Below are 16701 nucleotides of genomic sequence, written 5' to 3' on the forward strand. Positions count from 1 at the left end.
CTCTGTGCTGCTGTTTCCTATCTGTAAAGTAGCTACCTCACAAAGTTCTAATCAGCAGCAAGGCAGTGTTAGTGGTTACTTGTGACATTGTCTGGCACACAAACACTATATAAATTTTTACTAAACAAAAATAAGTTTGTCTTATGAAAGTACACTATTTATAGAAATGGACATTTTGTCTTTTCTACAACGTAAAAAGTAATCATCTCCCCCAATGTGTCTAATTTTCAGTGATACAATGTTTTTGTCTGAATGTTTTGAATTTCATGTTCTAATTTCAGAAAAATGCAGTTTCTGGATTGTAGAATATCTGGCAATACAGGTTTTACACTTACGCTTGACATCAGCAGGCTCTCCATTTGGGTTCTTGTGTCTCTCACTTAGCACTCACTTTCTTACCAGATTGATAATACTTTCCAGGAACTTTGAAAAAGATTGATTTTTTGACAGCATTTTCCCTCTAGGGTTGAAAGGCAGCCTTTCTATTTAGCTGTATTTAAGGCTGCTGTTTTTTCTTTTATAGTGTACAGATTTAATGTTATGTTTATGCAAATAGTAGTATACTAGATACACACTACTAGTATGTACACTACACGGTTATGTTCAGTGTTGACCTTAAGGTGAAACTTGATTCGATTCTTGTCCAACTCAGTTTACAATCAGAATCGTGGAAAGAATCAAGTTCATGAACCAAGGGACCACAGTACCTCTATTTTTCTGTGTTATGTTTGAATTTAGATACTGGTAATCAGACAAAGCTCATAAAAATTTATAGGATTCAAAATTGCTATTTTCTTTTAATTGTTTAGTATCTCTGAAAACTGTCAATTGACTATTTTGTGTTAGTCAAAAAAGACCAAAATTAATTATATATGATTTGCTTTCTGTTTTAGATACAGAGGTTATGACTGTCGAAGTAATTTATTTTATACTCAAATTGGTGAAATTGTATACCATGTGGCAGCAGTGGGTGTCATTTATAATCGGCAGCAGAACACACAGCGCTTTTACTTGGGTCATGATGATGATATTCTTTGTCTGGCCATTCATCCTCTGAAAGACTATGTGGCAACAGGCCAGGTAGGTTCCTTTAAAAGCCTAGTAGGTTACATTGTTAAGTTTCACATTGGGTCAGCCCTAGGAAATGAACAGTAGAGAATTATCTCAAGTGGTATGTTTTATTTTCATATTAGCAATACAGTTCCATTTTGTTTCCTATAGCTTTCTTCACAGTTTTATTGCTTTAATTATTGATTTGAAATTAAGAGCTTCAGCTTGTTTTCTTTCATAAAGATACACTTTTTAAAAAATGTGTAAGTAAAATTCATAGAAAACATTAAGCTTAGAAATCTTTTCTTAAAAGACCAAAAAAAAAAAAAAAAAGAAAGAAATCTTTTCTTGAGGTTCCTAAAATAATATACTTTTTCAGTAAATACTCTGCTCTGTTTTATGTTCTGTAATCATGGTGTCAGCTAGTGCAGGGTGTACATACTGCAAAAACACGTCAGTAGCCACGGCTGCTGCTTGCTCCTTCCTTGCTTGCTTCCTTCCACCCTTCTTCTCCTTTTCCTTCTCCTTTCCTCTTCCCCTTCCACATTTTCCCTTCTCCTCTTCTCTTTTCCTTCCCACCCTCCCTTCCCTTCATCTCCACTTCCCTTCCTCAAAATTGAACCCAGAGCCTTTGCACTGAGCCACATTAGTAGGATTTGGGGAAAATTTATTTAACGACTTACACATCTCAATCGAGAAGTGTAGTATAAGAGTACTCTGGAGGACTTATGAGGGAACCTGAAGGAGGTTTGTGCTTAAGTAATATAATGAAATTCTGAAGAAAACTCAGTAGTGAGAGGCAAAGACTAAAGAACAAGTCAGAATGGTATTATGAATCATCAACAGTGTCAAAACTTGCAGACACTGAATAAGAAAGCAAATTTAAAAGTCATGTTTAAGTAAAACATAGCTCCTGCTCCAAAGGAAGTAAGAGTTTATTGTGAGCCAAATTTGAATGGTCATGACCCATAAACACAGGTTCATGTTTCCCTGTGACATGTTCCACTGTGGAAAAGGCTATATTAGCTTTCATAGTCAAAAGAACAAAAGAAATTTATAAATCAGTGCATTTACCAAATATTGTACCTTGGTGGGGGCTTGAGGTAGGTGGGCTACAGCAGAGTGAGCAAGTTCTTCCTTAGGTTTCAAAGGTAAAATTCTTAGCTTTAGGATTGGTAGAAGCTAGAAATCTGCTAAACTTAACAGTATATTCCAAAAATTTGACTTAGTAGTCACGACAGTGTTGTCACATATCAAGTGACTTAACATTTGGTAGTAAATGACTTGAAAGAGACTAATTATACCCCAAGATAATTTTTGCTTTACCTGCAACATTTCATCTCTGCAGTCACCATGTTCTGTTTATCCAGCCTGTAGGATCTTCAATATAGATGTGGCTTCTAGAACTTCAGTACCCAGTCACTAGTAATGTTAAGCTTAATAAGTTAATGGAACATTTATTGATTTTAGTTGGGTTTTTTTTAACTGTAAAAGCTATGTTAGTTATTTTAGGAGTTGCCCTTATGTACAAAGTAAGTCTTAGAGAAAGTGGTTATTTAAATCTTGAGAAATAACTAAGAATTGATAGATTGCCTCTCCATAAGTAAACATTAGAAATCAAGTATATTATTCTGATTTCCATAGCTCTGACGAAGACTTTAAAGATGAAAAAAAAATATTTTGACTCATGGTTTCAGAGTCTTCAGTCCATGGTAACTTGGCCCCATTGCCTTTAGGCCTGTGGTGAGCCAGGTGAGGACCATGTGGCAAAGCTGAGAGGCCCACTTCAAGGTGGCCAAGAGGCAGGAAAAGAGAGAAGAAAGGACCCATAGTCCCAATATCCGCTTCAAGGGCACTTCTCCAGTACACTGATTTCCTCCCAGTAGGTCCCACCCTTTAAAGGTAGGCCCCACTACCTAAATAATACCGTAGACTGGTGACTAAACCTTTAACAAACAGGCTTTAAAAGAGCACCCAAGATCCAAACCATAGTACCATGCTAAAAGAAAGTTACAGAGTACTATACTGTTTAGAGTTTCACTTAATGCTTGGAGTTTTAGCTCTTTCTCAATTTTTGCTTACATTATTATCCTACTCTATAATATATTTTTTCTATTTAATCTTAGTAGTACGTTTTCTGAAGAGTCAACTCTGTTAACATTCTTTCATAAAGTCTTTCATCTACAATCTTTTTATTTTCATTAAGTACGTATTGCAAAGTATTTATTTAATTGAAAATATTCTGTTTTCCTAGGAGTTTGCAAAAGTTAGCTGCATACCTTAGTATTCATTGTGTCTACTATAGAAATCCTGCCAGTAATAGTGCTCAGTAAGCATTTATTATCTTTAATGATGAAGTATAGGATAAGATTTAGAAGTCACATAATTTTAGAACATTCCTAGAAACACTGAGCCTACCATCATTAGCTTTTGAATGAAGGTGAAGAAAAACATCAGTCATTAATACAATCTACTTCTTTGATCAATTTCTGTAGAAAATAAAGGCTGAAAAATGTTTTATTTCATTCTGACATATAAAAGATTTATTTATATAAAGTAACTTTCTAAATTATATTTCAGGTAGGTCGGGATCCCTCGATTCACATATGGGATACAGAGACCATTAAACCTTTGTCAATATTAAAGGGCTACCACCAATATGGTGTCTGTGCAGTTGATTTTTCAGGTAAGGCTATTTTCTGTCTCAATAAAAATGATCAAAATACAGAGGCAATAATAGTACTTTAAATCTACTTTACCCAAACTTGTGATTTAGGTATGACCTTTATGATTTTTATTGAATGTGTATTGTGTATACTGTTAATCTAATCAAATAGTGATGAAAGTGTGGTAGTTTATAATTATAACTTAGTGGCTATAATTTTAATGCCATTTAAAATTTGTATATTTCTATTAAAATGCTTTTCAGCAAAAGAACTGAAATTATCTGATAGTAATATACATCTCTCCTTTGGACAAATTTTTATTTCATTTGATGTTTTACACCTGCAAAGTAAACTTTGAAAAATGCTTGGAGTAGAAATCTAAAAACTAAAGATGGGAAAAGTGAAATATTTGTTTTAGACATTTCTATAAAATGACAATTTCAGGCTGTCTTAAAATTTCAGATCATGCTAGCATTTTGCTTTATATCTAAAAGTTTAAAAACTTACAGCTAGGTCTTCCACGAAAGTTAATGTGTTGAGAAGAGGGAAGAAAATACCACTAGTAGAGAATTTTATATGAAGAAATACTAAATTAGTGCTTTTTGAAGTGCCCCAACTGAAGTGATATTATCCATTATTATGATTTGGGAGAAATACACACTTTCAAGAATACAAATACCAAAGATACACTTTCAAGAATACAAGAATATAAGAAACCAAAATGGATCACAAGTTAAGTGAGTCAACAATAAAAATAGTAGTGGTAGCACTAAAGAACTAATTATGGTTTGCAAAAAGTGTAGCACAGCAGAAAAACAGTCCTTGTCATCTGAGCTTTGTAACCTGTAAACGCATGCACACCTGTTAGCATGCCTCAAAGATTCATCTAATATATTCATTATTTGGTACTTGATAGTAGTAACAACTAAAATAATTGATCTTCATTGAAAGTAATCATATCAATGACAATATGTTGTTTTAACCTATATGTTTTTCATGTGATTAATTTTTTGTGGTCACTGAGTTCTTATGTCACAAAATTTATTTAATTAAAGTAAATCTTTTCCTTCACTTTAAATTTTTCTTGGCTCATTTATTTTGCACATGTAAGTGACTCATTTAATAGACCCATAATGATTTTGCTTGTTTAATGGGATATAGTGTGAAGTTTTGATACATAGGTGTCATATAATAGTAAATTCATGGTATTACGCTTATTCATCACTTTATATACCTATTATTTTCCCTCCCTTTCCCACCCCCACCTCTGATTAAGTAAACAGAGTCAGATGAGAGGACAGCAACTATGTTAACATGACTCAACAAACCATTATCCCTCCCATCTTATAAATCTCATTCTTTTTACGGCTATGTACAATGCCTAACATTTATCACTATTTTTTAAAATTTTAAATGTGACTCTGTAGCATATTAGTTCATCTTCAGTTGCTGTAATGATATACCTGAAGCCAAGTAGTGATTTGAAAGGAAATTTATTCAGCTTAACAGTTTAGGAAACTGAAAAAACTTCAAGTCTCATGGCCATTGGTTCTGCCTCTGGTGACAGTTTCTTTGGCTGTGTCAAAACATGATGAATGAGTACAAGGAGGAGGGAGCATGTAAACACCCACTATCATGGAACTGTCTCCAGGAGACCAGCATTACTCCCTTCTGAGGACAGAGACGTCAGTGATAATAACCACCTCACGTTAGCCCTCTTAAAAGTTCTGCTATTTCAAACCTATCACACCAAAGATTCCAGCACTTAAAACTTGGGAGAAAAACCACAGTCAAGTGAGAACATGTGCCTTTAGAACACATGCTGAATATTTTTGATATTCTGAATCTTACTGGTCAGTGAGTACATCTGTAATTTTCACAGCCGATGGGAAACGTTTGGCTTCAGTTGGAATAGATGATAGCCACACTATTGTGCTGTGGGACTGGAGGAAAGGAGAGAAACTTTCAATAGCAAGGTATGGAAAAAGTTCAATGTCAAAATGCAAGAGTTACTTAGAACTTTAAAGAGTTTTTGATTAAACCAATGTTGATATGTTAATATGTGACTTATTGCTGCCATTTGTATTACCATTGAGTGAACATGAATGATTTCATCATTTCTTTATAGGTTTATACCTTGTGAACCCACTTTTTAAACAACTTTTATGATATTAAAAGTAACTATTATCCCAATTATCCATTTACAGAGAGTGAACGCTATATGACAGCTATTGCAGAACATGTTAAAATGCTTATATTGTGTATTTAAGTGAAAAGAGTACATATCACAAAGAAAGTATAGGTGATTTTTATTTCCTCATACTTCATTTCTAAATTTTCTACAATGTGTATGTATTAGTTATGCAAAAAATCATTGATAGTGCTAGTAGCCATAGACTACTCTTTGTATTAAAGTGAGATATTATGGCATTTAAAATATACGTAGGTGCTTTCACATACTGCATAGATAATGCCCAAGTAAAAGGAATTTTGTAGTTGGAAAGGCTGTATTAAAATGTAATGAACCTGGGTGTGGTGGTACATGCCAAAATCCACTCCAGAGGTAAGAGGATCGCTGTGAGTTTAAGGCCAGCCTCGGCTACAAAATGAGTTCAGGGCCAGGCTGATCTACATAGCAAAACGCTGTCTCAAAAAAAATAAAATGGAAGGAAGTATTATAAAAAATTTCTTTAACTCATTCATTTTACAAATAGTATTCCCTATGCACAGTATAGGTAACTGGATACTGTATTTCTGTATACTATATTAGGTATCCAGAAGTTCAGTTTTCATTCTTCCCCTCTTTGAGAATCTGTTGAACAGAGTTAACATAATAATGATAAAAAGTCAAATGCTGATTTCACTACCCAAACTGAGAGACAAGTGGGTAATAAGATATTCAAAACAGAGAATTCATGGTAGGATACGTATCGATTGTGCCAAATGTTGTTAGAAGATATATTTATCTTCAGAACTAAAACGTTTTGATATTTATTTCAGAGGAAGTAAAGATAAGATTTTTGTTGTAAAGATGAATCCCTATGTGCCTGATAAACTAATTACTGCTGGAATTAAACACATGAAATTTTGGCGTAGAGCAGGTAAGGAAGTGTTTCCTTTTACTCCTATGAACTTTAAGAAATTCAGTGAAAGTACAGTGTACGGACTGGGGATTTAGCTCAGCGGCATAAGCACCTGCCTGGCAAGGTCCTGAGTTTGATACCGGTACCAAAAAAAAAAAGAAAAGAAAAGAAGTGCAGTGTGGTGTCCTCGACCACATCCTGGAACAGGCCAAGGACATTGGTGGAAAACTCAGTGAAGTTTGGATTTCAGTTAATAAATATAGGTAAAAAAAAAAAAAAAAAGTTTTGTTTAGTTTTAACAAAGCAATTATGGTTGTATAAAGGGTTTACATTGGGGGAAACTGGATGGAAAGGTATATAATAACATCGCATTATCTTTGTATCTTTTCTGGAAAGTTAAAATTCCTCAAAAAAAGTTTATTTGTAAGTGATTTACTGTTGTATTGATGCATTTTAAACAAAGATGTGTTTAAATAGTATTTATATTCACAAAAGTATTTAACACATAAAGTTAATCAGTTGATGTTCAGATTTCTCCTGTTAATACATATTTTGTAATCTAAATGATAATTTACATAAAAATTCTTTGTATGCTATGGAATGATACAAAAGGGAAATGCTCTGTTGCCATTTGTAATGGGAATGTATGAATGTATTGGTTTGCTCCCCCCCCCCAGTCTGGGGGATTGAGCCCCACACCTTCATACTAAGTCATGTTTTCAACCCCTTGGAGACAGGACCTCCCTCGTAAATCACTAAATTGTCTACCCTGTGCTCAAACTTGGAATCATCCTGCCTTAGCCTCTTAGAGTGCTGAGATAACAGTATGAACACCACCATGCCCAGCCAGAACTTTACATTTTAAAATTTAAAAGATGTTGGCTGGGTATGATGCCTCACCTATAATTCCAGCACTCAGAAGGCTGAGGCAAGAGGATCATTGTAAGTTTAAGGCCAGCCTGGGCTACAAAGTGTGTTCACAGCCAGCCTGAACTGTATAGAAAAACCCAGTCTCAGACAAAAAATAATTAAAATAAAATAAACTATTATCTTCTTTCCAAATAGAATATACACTCATAAATCCCAGCAATATGACATCAGTGTCAAAGAATTAAACCTTTCAGAGAAAATATGTAAATGTAGGAAGAAGTAAAATATATATCAGAAAAGGATAGGCTTAGTGAAGACATATCCTAAATTTAACTCAGAAGTATGAATTGATTTTCAGATTTATTTGTCATAGATCCATCAGATCATAATGTATGTAATTACAAAGTAAAATGTATTCTTACACGTATAATTTCTTTTTTGAGACAAGGTCTCACTATATCATTCAGGCTGGCCTTGAACTCGTGGTAGTCCTCCTGCCTCAGCCTCCCACGTGCTGGAACTATAGGCATGCACCAACACCCAGCCTGGCCTGGAATTTGAAATTTCATTTCCACATGCTTAAACATACTTTTCATTTGGGCATTATAGTCACTTAGAATTACAGTATATATAACCAGCAAGCAGAACTTAGTATCCCTGTAATTTTTTTTTCTTAAGTTTGATGGGATATATAGTAAACCTGAAACAGCCCTAAGAGGATAAATGTTAGGCTTTTATATGCATTTCTGCCTTTCTCACTGCCAGAGTTCTGAAAGAGTTCATTAATCAAAGGGGAAATAAGTACTTTTAAAGTCCGACTAAGTACTCTTTGCCTGACCCTCTAAATGCATAGTTTTAAGTCAGCAGTATGGAACCTATGACACATGTGCCAGAGCCTGCTGTTTGTTATCATTGGAAGTTCTGAAGGGTTCGCCATTGCTGTTATAGGTGAGGTAATCTGAAGAAGATGGTTTAGTTCTGAAGCTAAAATGGAGTCTCTTGCTATCTGTCCCAGAACTAGACTCTGGGAATTGCAAGTTATGAATTATTAGTCTCTCCCTGAGATACTTGACTGTTCCGTGGGGGTCAGGGATGAGAAATCACTGACAGATTTTGAATGCAGTGACATGTTCTTATATACTAGGAACTTGTTATGTTGTGTGGATCATAAAAGCTATCAATTTTCTGAGTGGCAAAACTTTTTTGGTAAATGGTCAGATTGTAAATATTTGTTCCATATCAACAAAATCAAAAATATTCCATAAGTAATTATAGAAAAAAGAGCAAATTGTTTCTTAGAATAACTTGCTGTGGGGAATAGGCCTGGCAGGTTGAAGTGGGAGGGGAACCATGGCTAGCTTCACTCTGAAGCCATGTATCCAAGGGACACATGGATCCTGTTATGTCCTTCTGGAAATCCCAGCCTTTTGAAGTTCAGCAGCTAGCCAAAGACAGGACAGCTGCTGGACCAAGGTTCCACTTAGGTGTGTTGCACCTGCTACTACCAGAGCCCCCAACTCCTAACATGTGATCACATCAGGTTCTGAGCAGCAGCTAGTTGCAGCACAAATCAGGGTAGTTGTCTCCAACAGGAAGCTCAGTAGTGGCTGCAAGATTTGGCCCATAGTCATCAGTGGTGAAGCACATCCCTTCCACGTGTGCTGTGCAGCCCTGGCTGGCCTGGAACTTGTGATCCTTCTGCCTCAGACTTCCAAGTGCTAGGATTGCAAGCATGCACCATCATGCTCAGCAAAAACCCTCTTTCAGCTCTGTACTTCAGTTGCTGATCAGTTTCTCTTCTCACCTATAAAAGCCCCTCCAAATAGTTGGTATATCTTCTGTTTGCATTTTCTCATTCTCTTGAGATAAGTCTGACCTGGTTTTGTTCCCTCCTCACTCTATCCACTTGCTTTTGAAAGGTCACCATTAACTGACTGCTGTGTTTTGATGATCTACTGAATACATAGGTAATCTGATGGCTTCTCTTCTTCTGTGCTGCCACCCTGGTTCCTTATCTCCTTTATAATTTAGCCAGATGAGTAAAATAGGTTTTTTCAATCTTACCCCTCCTTTAATCCATTTTCAACCCAGAAGTCAAAATGGACCTTTTAGTAAATCATTTGTCAGATCTTGTTACTCTGCTACTCAAGTGTTTTCTGTCCTGTGTGGAGCAAAATTTACATCCTTATAATGGCCTGCACTGCGATCTCTCACTTTGCTGACCCAGTCTCTTAGTATTGTCTCCTTTACTTTCCTTGTTATTCCATACCAGACTCACTGGCTGTTTCTTGAGAATTTTAATCACATTCCTGCATTGAGACCTTTGCATTTGCTGCTTCTTCTCATGGAAGTATTATTCTAACATGGTTTCCTCTTGTGACCACCTCTTGTTTAGACATCACCATCTTAAGGAAGCTTGTATTCAAGCACCCTACTTTAAATGGACTCCTCTCATTGTCCCCTTACATTGTTTCCACAGCACTCATCATTGTCGTATTGACTATCTTTTACTATGAAACTCCTCAAAAGTTTCTTACTGTTTTACTCGTTCATAACTCTATTCCAAGTGCCTTGAATAGTTTGTGGCATTTGTAGTTTTTGAGTGACTATATAAATTCACTTAAAAAAATAGGCAAAAGATAGTCATAAATAGGTAATAAGAAAAATGACCAAACGCAATACTAATAGGAATGCAAATTAAAACCACAATAAAGTTTGATATTTCACGTTTCCTCGTCTGACAATCCCTAGTGTTCCTGACAGTGGGAAATAACAGGAACTCTTTTCACTGCTGGTAGTAGTGTAAGTTGGTATATCAACTTTGGAGAATAATTGGAAAGGAAAAGCTGATGCCTCTTTTATTTATGTACTGTTTCTTTTACACTATGACCACCCGTAGTCATTCCTTAAGAAATTCCTATACTTGTGTGGAGGAGATACCTATAAGAATGTTTAAAGCAACATTATCTTCAGTAGCAAAACCTTAAAAGCAACTTAAATAAAAAATGGATAAACTGTAGAATGTTTATGTCTTAGTTACGTTTTTGCTTTTGAGACAGAATAACCAACACTCAAAGCCTAGGGGGGGAAATGTTTATTTTGCTCACATTTACAGCACATTATCAGCAGGTTCTAAGGCAGAGTTCCGCACTGTGGAGGGATGAAGGAAGACACTGTGCCTTTAATGCAACTCTGGGGCTCCATACTCACCTGTTAAAAGCTCTGCTTATGAGCTAATGAGGCCTTTAGAGGACATTTTTTTATCTAAGCTATAACATTCAGCCTCTGACCCCGGAAAGACTCTTGGGTACCTCTTTATTGTAAAATATATTTAGTCCATTTCTAAGTGCCACCAAAGTCTTTAAAAGGAGTTGGAAAGGGAGATATCTTTCCTCCAAGTCACACCCCCAGTGACCTGCCTCTTTTGACCAGACCCTATCCTTAACATCAGCTATAGCATCCACATTACTTAATCACCTTTTAAATGTCCAGCCTATAGGCACATGAGGCATTTCAGGAATATTCGCAACCTAAACTGTAATAGTTGATACAGTGGTACCTTCATTCATGAACTTAATTCTTTCCATAATTCTAGTTGCAAACCAAACCAGACAAGAAGCAAATCAGATTCTCCAGGAAGTCAACACTGAATGTAACCTACTCACTAAATTTGATTCAGTTCTCATCCAATTGGGTTTATGACCAGAACTGTAGAAAGAATTCAGTTCATGAACTGAGGTACCGCTGTATAAGGGAATGATACATAGTTATTAAAGTGAGTTTTCTAGAGTTGCAGATCAGCATATTTAAAAATCTGTGACCAATCCTTGGTGAATAAAGTTGCAGAAGAATAAATATAGGGTGGTAGCTATAGAAAAATTCTAAAATATGAAAAGTATAATATATTACTTAAGGATTCAAAATATATACTAAGATGAGAACAACAGAGATAGAATTGACATGAATGGTCAGTTGTTTTGGTATAGATTTTTGTAGTTTGATAGTGAATATGTAGGTGTTCATTGTATTTTTTTCGTACCTTTTTATATTCTTAAATGTGTAATGAAACTTTTGGAAAACATTATCAAAAATGCTGCAGATTTTTTAGAACTAATTTAATCCATGTCTTGTTTATCCAGAAATCTGTGGCCAACACCCGCCATGCAAGCATTGCCCAAATCATCAATTCAAGACCCACATTTTCCTTTTAGTTCTTCTGTTACATGCCTTTCTGTTCAAATAACAGAAGAAGAGAAAATGTACTTCTTTAGAGTTACGTACATTTTGAAAGTGATGATTTATAATATTTTTTATGAACTAGGGGGAGGATTAATTGGAAGAAAAGGATATGTAGGCACACTGGGGAAAAACGACACCATGATGTGTGCAGTGTACGGATGGACTGAGGAGATGACCTTTTCTGGAACATCCACAGGAGATGTGTGTATCTGGAGGGACGTCTTTCTTGTAAAAACAGTTAAAGCACATGATGGGCCAGTGTTCAGTATGCATGCACTGGAAAAAGTAAGTAATCTAAAGAGATTTTTAAATTAAATATAATCTCATTGTGGAATATAAAGCAATTTTAGAAGTAAATGAGCATTACCTTTCTCCTTGGTTTTGCTGCCCAATTATATTGTGGGCTGAAAGTTTTGAGGGATTTGCTTGTCCTTTTTTTCAAACTCCTGAACACAGGATGATATAGATCTGATATGTAAAAAAAAGCTTAATATTTATTGAGCATTTATTATATGTGAGAAATTGTGCAGTGCATTATATTTAATCGCCATATGCTTTTGGATAAGTACCATTATTATGCCCTGTTTTAAATGATGAAGTTAAGACTCCCAAATTTTGACATGGTGGCACACACCTGTAATTCTAGTACTTGGGCAGCTGAGGCAGGAGGATGGTGAGTTTAAGACCACCCTAGATACACTGAGTTCAGGGCCAGGCTGGACTACATAGCAAAACCTTGTTACAAACAAAACAAAACACAAAAAAATTACAGAACACTTCAGGAGAATACATGTAACTTGCTGAAAGTGGCAGATCTAACTCATGGTTCCAAGTTAGAACCTGTTTTTAACATCCTAGCCTAGAATAATGTGTATTATCATTTTAAATAGTTTTGCTGATTCTGTGTTGATGTTTTGAAAGCCATAATGGATTCTTAGCTAATTCATGTTACTTACAAACTGACCTTTGACTGTATCTGTCCTCTTGAGTTTTTAAATATAAAGCTCTTATTTTTAATACATTTATATTTTTTAACTGAAACCTTTCATTTTCACAGGGATTTGTAACAGGAGGAAAAGATGGTGTAGTAGCTCTTTGGGATGACTCCTTTGAAAGATGTCTCAAGACCTATGCTATAAAAAGAGCAGCTTTGGCCCCAGGATCTAAAGGTGATTTGGTTAGTTTATTTTGTAGACAAATAGGTTGTTCATTAATGTGATTGATTATTGAGATAAAATACACGAATTAATTTTTTCCTTTACTTGTGGACATCACAGTTAAATGGGAGAAGTCACTTGACTCTGCAATCATTAATGTTCTTTCAAAAATCTATTTTCTGTCATATATATGATAAAATATTAACCAAGAACAGTATTACTAGTATTAATTTTTAACTTTTGTAATTTTCCAGAAAACTTTCATGCAGGCATCATATTTATCACCAATCAGGAATTTATTTTCAGACTTGGCACTTGTTTTACCTTGGTGTTCTTTCCTCTGGCCTCTGTCACCTCACAGGCCCTTTTTCCCTTTGTCCTTCACTGTATTTCTCCCTCAAAGCACTATGCCACACTCTTTCTGACTTCCAGGCCTTTTCCCATGCTATTACTTTTGCCTAGAATTTGTTCTTCTCTCCTCCTGCCCACTTCATTTACCTAACCACATGCTCAGTTTTCAAATCTCAAACACTATCTTGTCCTTTCCTTCCCCCCAAAATGGGTGAAAACCTCTTTCTATGTGCTCCTTTTCCCATATGCTCCTTCCATGAGCTCACTGTACGCTCCATAAGGGACAGAAACTGGGTCTGTATCATGTTTATAGCTATGTTACTGAAATCTAGCTTAGAATATTGTTAAGTTCTCTAAGAGGAACATGAAGTGGTAAGGAGGGGCTAATATAAGTGGTAAAGAGTCGTTGTCATGATGGTAGTAGGGGATATGGGATGGAAGAGAATTCTGTACAAGTGTGCTTATTTTGAGATTAATAAATAATTGAGGGAGGTACAGTGCATTATAATAATACAGCGGAAACAGCCTTGTAATGTGATTTCATTGTCAAAATAGCATCTTATAGTAATTTCACATCTATAAGAACATCTCCGTTTAACATTTCAGGTCTTCTCTTGGAAGATAACCCATCTATACGTGCCATATCATTGGGACATGGTCATATTTTAGTTGGAACAAAGAACGGTGAAATACTAGAAGTGGATAAAAGTGGCCCAATAACACTTCTGGTCCAGGTATTTTTAAATGTTAATACACTTTTAGTTTTACTTTGCATACAGTTTGTTGTTTTGGTACATAAGAGGCAAAAGTTGACAGTGGTTAAAAAAAAAGTAATGTTTAAAGAAAGATTTGTATATAGGAAAATTTTTGATTTAAATATAGTTACACTAGATACTAGTTAATATGCATATATTCATATGGAATAATTGCCGGTATTTGCATAAATGCCTATCACAAAATAAACTATTTGTAGTTAATTTATCTTAATAATTTATTTCATATTCAACTTTATTTTGTTGAAGTATGTTTGTTGAACATAAAGCAGCTGCCTTTCTGTGAAACTCTTCAGGCAAGTCATTCTTAAGTTTGTAACTTACAAAAAGAAAAAAATGAGTACTGAAGATATTTAGCAGTTAAATGATGTTAGTAATAAAACAAAAATTCAGAATTACTTAAGAATTTTATGGTAGAAATGTGAACTTAAACAGCAAAAAAAGATTCTAGCCACGTGGTTCTTAACATTTCCATCAAGAATGATGTATTAAATTTTAGATGTACGTTTCAGCAGTGTATTATGTTTTTCTGAAAAGTTTGGAGGAAAATTAAGAAGCACTATAAAACAGTTATGTGTGAGGTAGGATTTATCCTGATGAAAACAAGTCCTCATGCAATTATTTTTTTTTCTTAATGAGGATTTACTTGCCTTCTAACCCCAACTTTGCAGGACTCCAAAGCGTGTATGTAAGTCTAAACACTGCACATACATTTGATGCTTTATTATGTTACTGGTATTACAGTATTTTGACATATTGAGAGTATGTACGTAAATGACAAAACACTGTATTTAATAATACCTGATTTCTTTGAAATAAAGAAATGATGGTGTTTAATGTGTTTACAATCGTTTGGAAAATATTACCATTAGTACTGTTTTACAGTTGAATCCAGAGATGGAATTATTAAAAATTGTAGTTTCATAATGGTGATAAAATATTTGAAAATCATAAATGACATCTATTAAGAGAAAAGCTTTAGACAAAATACATTTAACAGAGTTTATTTGAGCATTCAGATACTAATGATTTGAGCAACACTCAACACTGGAAGAGATTCAGGGAGATCTGAAGCAGCATAACAGTGAGCTCAATGTGAAAGACAAGATCCTTGATTGGTTACAGTGAAAAAAGCTTTAATTAGAGATTAATTGGCCATTTTTGACTGTTAAATTTTAAGTATCTAGTTTCATTTTACTACTTAATTGGGACTTCAGTTTCCTTACACAAAAATGCAAAGCACAGGAGCTGTCTCACCCTACTAACCTCCCAAGTAAAATTGTTACTGTATCTTTTTCTCCCCTTTTTTTGTGGGTGTGTATGTTTCTGTTTATGATGCTGGGGATTGAACCCAAGGCTTCAGCTTCATTAGATGCTCTGCTACTGAACCACATCCCCGGCCTATTTTTTTTTCCTCTTTTCTTTTATAGTTTTTTGATACAGGTTCTCACTGTGCAATTCAGGCTGGCCTTGAACACTATGTAACTCAGGCTGGTCTCAAAATCAAAACATTCCTCAGGCTCCCAGGTGCCAAAATTACAGGCTTGTGCACCATACTTTTACTATAAGTTTAAGATTTCAGTGAGTTTCTTTTTGTTTTGTTTTGTGTTTTGGTACCAGGAATTGAACTCAGGACCTTGTGCTTGCCAGGCAGCACTTATGCCACTGAGCTAAATCCCTGGCCCCAGATTTCAGTGTTTTATAATCACCTTGACATCAGGAACAAGATACAGATATCAGGTGTCACTGTTATCTTCCAAGCTTATGGGTAAAACCTCAACCAATCAAATAAACAAATCAACAAAAGATGTAAGCATTTGAAATAAATAGACTACAGTGATATTTCCAGATATAACAATGTTATACTCCCCGGAGCCCAGCCTGTTTGGGACTCCCGCACCTCGCCATCGGTGTGCAGAGGAGGGGCTGGGCGGATCTGGGGCGCCTGCATCAGCCTTCCCGTGAGTCTGGAGGACTGTGGATATCTAAGCAAGCAGGGGAGGATCGCAGGTTCCAGAGGCACCGCGGCCAGTGGTGAGTGCTCAGCACACTCTGCCCAAAGCCCAGACTGTTTGGGACCCTGCAGGCTTCCGGGTGCAGTGAAGTGGAGAGTTGGGTTTGAGGCGTCTACATCTGCCTCCCCATCTCGGCTGCGCTTGGAGAGCTGTGGAGCTTCCAAAGGGCAGGTGGGCGCACAGTGTCCCTGAGGCCCAGCTTATCTGGAACTGCAGAGTTCTGAACAGGCAGAGGAGGGCCATTGGTTCTGCAGGCCCAGTGGCTTGGGGTAATGGGGTGCCAGAGTCTCAGGAGCTGGGAACATAGAAGGGGATTTCCAACAGACCCTGAGGAACCTTTCAAATAACACTTGAAGCACAGAAATATAGGAAAATGACAAAACGAAAGACCAAATTACAACCTCAAACCTCCAGCCCATCTCAAGAAACCCTAGAAGCAATGTTAATAGAAGAAAATACATGCCATTCACCTCAAATATCGGACACAATAGCTACTG

General features: G+C 35.9%; 1 protein-coding gene across 13 annotated transcripts in view; it reads left to right on the plus strand.

The window, feature by feature from the left end:
* Nucleotides 1–16701, plus strand: part of Eml5 (EMAP like 5) — a 205438-nt gene that overhangs the window by 106375 nt on the left and 82362 nt on the right. For 12 of the 13 annotated variants that reach the window (XR_010044824.1, XR_010044825.1, XM_063240923.1 and 9 more), the window contains 7 exons: nucleotides 894–1080; nucleotides 3631–3736; nucleotides 5599–5692; nucleotides 6717–6817; nucleotides 11991–12193; nucleotides 12966–13077; nucleotides 14023–14150. Coding sequence is in view for 11 of the 13 variants with exons in the window: in XM_063240923.1 (XP_063096993.1) it covers nucleotides 894–1080; nucleotides 3631–3736; nucleotides 5599–5692; nucleotides 6717–6817; nucleotides 11991–12193; nucleotides 12966–13077; nucleotides 14023–14150 (931 nt within the window). In the remaining 2 variants the exon portion in view is untranslated. The remainder of the gene's footprint in view (nucleotides 1–893; nucleotides 1081–3630; nucleotides 3737–5598; nucleotides 5693–6716; nucleotides 6818–11990; nucleotides 12194–12965; nucleotides 13078–14022; nucleotides 14151–16701) is intronic. The other variant, XM_063240926.1, reaches the window with a different exon arrangement.

This window comes from Cavia porcellus, unplaced genomic scaffold, assembly GCF_034190915.1.
Source record: "Cavia porcellus strain 051 isolate PalLab524CR breed Dunkin Hartley unplaced genomic scaffold, mCavPor4.1 scaffold_31, whole genome shotgun sequence".
Classification (NCBI taxonomy): Eukaryota; Metazoa; Chordata; class Mammalia; order Rodentia; family Caviidae; genus Cavia; species Cavia porcellus.